We start from the raw sequence: 5,696 nt of genomic DNA on the forward strand, positions 1-5,696 counted from the left end.
GTAATATTTGGGGTCACAAGATTTTGCCATGAATATTTTGTGGGTCAGAAGATAAAAAGTTTGGGAACCACTGGTTTATACTATAGTGATTGAAGAGGCATCTTCTGTTTTAACTATTTAAACTTTGTTACTCACATGGTGATTGATCAGATGTCATGTAAGGAAGTTAGTAAAAAACTCTGTTACAAGAGTATCGTCATTGTTCTTTGCTACAAAAAGTTTTCTGTGTATTTTCAGTTGATAAGAATGGAGATGTATGCATTTCTATTTTGCACGAGCCTGGAGAGGATAAGTACGGCTATGAGAAACCTGAGGAGCGCTGGCTGCCCATCCACACAGTGGAGACCATCATGATTAGTGTTATCTCTATGCTGGCAGACCCAAATGGTGACTCACCAGCCAATGTGGACGCTGCAGTAAGTACTTCTTTTTTTTTCTTTCTTGTAAGTGAATGTGTACTTCTATCTAAAAATAAAATAACACCTATGTTTTACATATTAAAATTCAAGTAATTACAGTCAATGAAAAAATATTAGTTTGAAACATATGGGTAAATGTTTTGGAAAGCAACTAAAATGTCTTTATATTTTTTCCCGCTGTGCAGAAAGAGTGGAGGGAAGACAGACACGGAGCATTCAAAAGGAAAGTTGCTCGTTGTGTACGAAAAAGCCAAGAGACTGCGTTTGAGTGATATTTATCAAGTCTTGCTTCATTGATGTTTTCAGGGCAAGTATATTTGACTGTTTCTCTTTTCAAACTGCATGTGTCCAACCTTGTCTGGTCATTAGGAGCTCCTTGTGCTGCTGGGTGTATTTGATAAAAGGGCTTCAATATGAGATAAATATCAGTTGATGTTTGAAGTGGTGACTGCTCTCACTGCTTCTGAACACTTTTARTCCTTGAGTTTGTTGTGTTTTCCTTCAGGTCTCCAGTTTGAAAATCCAAGCGGCCCTGTTTCCTGCACTCTTCCACCCTGACGCCAGGCTCGCCCTCCTTCATTTTGGCTGGAACAGACTGACTCCTGTAGGATGCAATATAACATGACAGTGACASAAACTCTCCAAGCAAAGTGCCAACTCACACAGACAAACCCCCCCAGAAGATGTTAAAACATTTTTTTTTTGAGTTTATGAACTTCTTCAACATTCAGGATGATATTGTAAAGACATGTATATAGCACAGACTTAACGGATAATATATTCGCTCCTTTTTCCATCCATCAAGACATTTAGACCAAATATCTAGTTCTGGTTTGAATAGATTTGTTCCTTCTCTAAGCTGCAGGAAGCGTTAGCTCTTAGCTTTCACAGGAGGTCTTAAAGAGAACCACTCAGTGCTGTTGGAGGAAATGTCACCTGTGAAGACTTCAGGACTTTGGTGACATCCCTGAGGAACCCCATCAGACGCTGTAACCCTCCCAGAGCCCTGAATGATTCTGTCTTTCATCAGTTTGAAGTCTTACCATCCTGCTCCGTTGACTTGAATTATACCCATGGATTATTTTTTGCATGCAGCATTTTTTTTTCCCTTTTCCTTTGGTTTTTTCAAAAGTGCCTCCTAATAAACTGCTTGGCCACTTCGTTCTGCATTACCAGGTGTTTAAAATGGTGAAAAACATGGAGAAATTGTATGGTTTTAAAGTATATCCAGTATGCAGGGGTTCAGTATATTTAGAGTATTGGTAAGAGTTTTCTGTAGCAATAAGCCTCCCCAGTGTTCAGCATAAATGCTAAGTTTTTAATATGATACAAAATTTGAGATCCTCTGAATTTTAGCAACTTTTCCCCTCGTTTCTTTTGTTTTATGTAGGGATTGTTATGCATGCTTTTTGTTTTGTTTTCAAAAGTTTGTCCGCAGTACGAGTGCTCATTTTGTTTTTTCTTTTTGACATTTTTTATTCTCAGTCTCATGATCCTGCCCTTCAATCTAATGCAGTTTGGCCCGATGTACAAAGATCAAATACTGATGTATATTTTTCATGTTTTCAAACCTGTCACCTGTAGTGCGTTCTTCTAAAACATGACCTTTTTTTCAATATTTTATGTGTTTTTAATTCAGCAAACGATGAACGCTGCAGAACTCTGACAAACTCACTTTACAGTATTTCTGCATTAAATATACCAAACGTCTGAGGCCACTTTTCTATAGTTACAATTTAAATTTGGGCGTCAGTCATGCAGACAAAATAAAATATTTCTTTTATTTTAATTTACTTTCAGCTCAAGTAATTTTTACATTTAAAAGGAACAGTTTGAGCTTAGATATGCACTCAGACATGAATAAGTTGATATTTTTGTGGAGCTGGATGATTGTACTGTTTTAGAGTTGTGTATRTGGATGAATTTATTTTGTACTTTCCTGAAACACCAGGGTCAAGTTCAGATTGGTCAGAAAATATGTTTCGGATAAAACAGCTAGTTTACATCAAGGTRATATTCTTTAGACATTTTTGTTGATTTTGTTTCTGCCATTTTTTAAAGAAGTCGACTTGTTTCTGTGGAACAACCTGAGGACTTTTTCTCCACSCCACAGCCAGCTGCTGTGGAGGTTTTAGTGTCATTATTAGAGTTGTGTATTGGTAAGAGTTTGGCGATATGATACATATAACAGAGGGGTCACGATACGATATATCCCGATATATTGCGATACTGTAAGCAAGGCAATATATTGCGATTTTTTTGTCCAAAAATTCTATTAAATAAAAACCTCTTACTGAAAAATAAAGCTAATGTTTTCTCACAATGCTAATGCTACCCTTACTCTCTGGCGCTCAAGAGTTAGAGGAGCCAAATGTCTGGCTCACTGCTGCCAACTAGTGGTCAGAGGCTGAACTACAACATAAAAATGAACGGCTGGCAGGAAAGTAGACATTTAACCTTAATAAAAAATCGACACAGGGCTTTAGAATATCGATACAGTATCAGGAAAATGAAATATCGCGATATTTTAGTGTATCGATATTTTCTTACACCCCTAGTCATTATCCTGCTGGAATATTTTTGAGTTCAGGTTTTAGGTGCCCAGCAGGTTTGAGATTATTTTTGAAGAAATTAGTATCATTCATGCTTCACACAGCTCAAACAGCCCCACATTATAATGCTACCACCACCATGTGTTTTAAAACCTTGTTTTACAAAACATACCTCTGGTTAATGCTGCTGAACAACTCGGCTTTTCTTATCTGAATGATAAGTTTTCTCTCTGATTAAAAGATGATGGCCATGTAAAATCTGTCCCAGTTTTTTTTTTTTTTTTTATAATTTATGAAAATCAATTTGATATTTAAAATATAAAGTTCTCCATTCTTAACTCATTAAATCAGCTATTTGTGACTGCTGGTCACTGTTATACAATGAAGTGAGCAAACCTTGAAGCATCATCCTGTGGAGTGTTGATTCTTGACCTTGGATTTATTTCAGAAAATTGCAAAATAAAATTAAACGCGTGCACCAAGTTTTGGAGATTTTCACTGTAAAAACAGGTTATCTAAGAGCAGTTTAAAGACCGTTGAAAAGACCAAAGTTTATATCTCATATTACCTCATTATAGGTTTTCTTTTCAAGTTTAAGCACTGTATCTAATGCTATTTGTTTGTATGTGCAGCGAGATGATAACAAAGTGCATTAATCCACGATAACGCTAATCTAACGACATAAGGTCGTGATAAACTTTCAAATAACGAGCTTTTTGTGGGACACTTGAACGCAGCATCACCGCGCTCCGCTTCAACATATCGCGAGATTACACACCACAGAGGTARCGTTGAAGCAACATGGCGGAAGGTATGAGATTTTATTTTCCTCCCTYAACTGTTTTACACACGCCCTTTAATTTTGTTTATTTCTTTTAAATGTCGCACTAAAGCAGATGCAGTTTTGTCAGCTCTAGAAGCGAGAATTACTACGAAACAACGCGATACTTTGTCACAATTTGTCGCTAGCTTCCGAATCTCATCGCTACGAGTTGGTAAAACTGGACCAAAATATTCAGTAAAATATCACGAGGAAGACGAGTTAYTTGCCTCTCAGTTAAAAAGAAACACTTGATATGAAGCTGTTGGATAATATTTGCTTTAATTATTGCCTAAAGGTAAATGTGACGTCACTGTTAGTGTTGGACCAGGCTTTAAACAGGTGAGTGTCAGGAGAATTAGCTGTCACTCCCTGAATGGGTTCATCTCCACCTCAGACACAGTTAGATCAGCTGCACAAATCACTGTTTTTAAAGCTTTGGTTGAACATGAGGAGGGACATTACATCCTTTCTGTCCCTACATGTAAAAAAAAACACACAAGTTTTTTTATCCCCATCAGCAAATAGTCCAACATGCCCTCTTCCTGTGTTTGAATCAGGTGGTTATCATCAACTTTCTGTTCCTCATGACCACAGCCTCTGCCAGTGACAGTTTATGATATACGCTGCCTCAGCGTTTCTGCTTCACTAAAACTTTACAGGCTCAAAGGAAGGAAACGGGCCTCAGACAAGTCCTGCAAACACTTGGGCTGAGAGAGGAAGGAGATTTGTAACAAACTTATGGAGACAGAAAGATGTTTTGTTGTGGTTAATTTGAACCTCATACAAGGATTATTGTGAACACAAAYATAATTTCTGACATCTTAGAGCCTAAAATCCACAGATTGTCGGTTTGAACGGCTCTTTAAGCTGCATCCTCAGTGTCCTCCAGTGTTTCTAACCTGTGCTTCTTGTATTTGTTTCCCTCCTCCTCCTCCTCCTCACCCTGACGTGGCACAGACGAGGTGGCCAAGCTGCAGAAGCACCTGGCCCTGCTGAGGCAGGAGTACGTGAAGATGCAGCAGAAGCTGGCCGACACGGAGCGGCGCTGCGCCGTGCTGGCCGCTCAGACCGCCGGTCCTACGAGCTCTGCAGCTGCAGACACCTTCGTTAGCCGGCTGCTGGACTTTGTGGCTAACCTCTACCAACAAAACCACTACAGGTGATGGTCACGCTTACAATTTTTAACACGTTTTTAACAGTTTGAATCTTTCCAGCCTCACTAAGGATGTCGAATATTTGACACTGTTTTCTTATTGAGTGTGTTGTTGTTTCAGTGATCTGAAAGTAAAAGTTGCAGGGGAACAATATTTTGCCCATAAGTTTGTGCTGGCTGCTCGCAGTGACGTCTGGAGTCTGACCAACCTCGCCTCAACCTCKGAGCTGGACCTGACTGGTGAGCAACCCTTAAACTCAATATTCAACTTGTTTTATTCTGGCTTTCTTACACWTTTTTATTATTAAAGAAATATATTCATTTCATTGAAAACAAAACAAATATGTACAATAGAAAATAAAAACATAAATCAAACAAACAAAAGAAGAAAAATATCTAATATATCTGCCCCTTTTATCCCAAAAATATATTCAAACATTAGTAATTTACAAAATAAATAAAAAAATAAGCCAAGCTGATTGGTCTGATTCATAACACAGATGGATACTGATCCAAAACATAAAGCCAAAACAACCCTGGAGTTTATTAAAGCAAAGAAGTGGGATTTTCTTCAATGGTCAAATCAGTCACCTGATCTCAACCCAACAGCCTGTATGTCACAGACATCCAGTCCAGCACTGGATGCCACTCCCAACACTTCCAGTTCACGGTCAACACTGTGTTAGTGAAAGATTTTTTCACCGGACAACGATTCTTAATGACCTCCACAGTACAGAATTATCATATTA

The 5,696-nt window shown here is 38.3% G+C and overlaps 2 protein-coding genes across 2 annotated transcripts in view; both read left to right on the top strand.

The window, feature by feature from the left end:
* The window catches only part of ube2g1a (ubiquitin-conjugating enzyme E2G 1a (UBC7 homolog, yeast)), a 9,984-nt gene extending 7,855 nt beyond the window's left edge, over positions 1–2,129 (top strand). Inside the window, exons 4-6 of the mRNA XM_014033718.1 lie at positions 238–416; positions 605–726; positions 925–2,129. Coding sequence (XP_013889172.1) covers positions 238–416; positions 605–691 — 266 coding nt within the window. The 3' untranslated portion in view covers positions 692–726; positions 925–2,129. The remainder of the gene's footprint in view (positions 1–237; positions 417–604; positions 727–924) is intronic.
* Positions 2,130–3,755: 1,626 nt separating this feature from the next.
* ankfy1 (ankyrin repeat and FYVE domain containing 1) overlaps positions 3,756–5,696 on the top strand; it is a gene marked incomplete in the record, with an annotated part of 29,984 nt that continues 28,043 nt past the window's right edge. The window contains 3 exon segments of the mRNA XM_014033719.1: positions 3,756–3,782; positions 4,752–4,953; positions 5,069–5,187. Coding sequence (XP_013889173.1) covers positions 3,773–3,782; positions 4,752–4,953; positions 5,069–5,187 — 331 coding nt within the window.

The sequence above is a fragment of the Austrofundulus limnaeus genome, unplaced genomic scaffold, assembly GCF_001266775.1.
Source record: "Austrofundulus limnaeus strain Quisiro unplaced genomic scaffold, Austrofundulus_limnaeus-1.0 Scaffold1815, whole genome shotgun sequence".
In the NCBI taxonomy this organism is placed as follows: domain Eukaryota; kingdom Metazoa; phylum Chordata; class Actinopteri; order Cyprinodontiformes; family Rivulidae; genus Austrofundulus; species Austrofundulus limnaeus.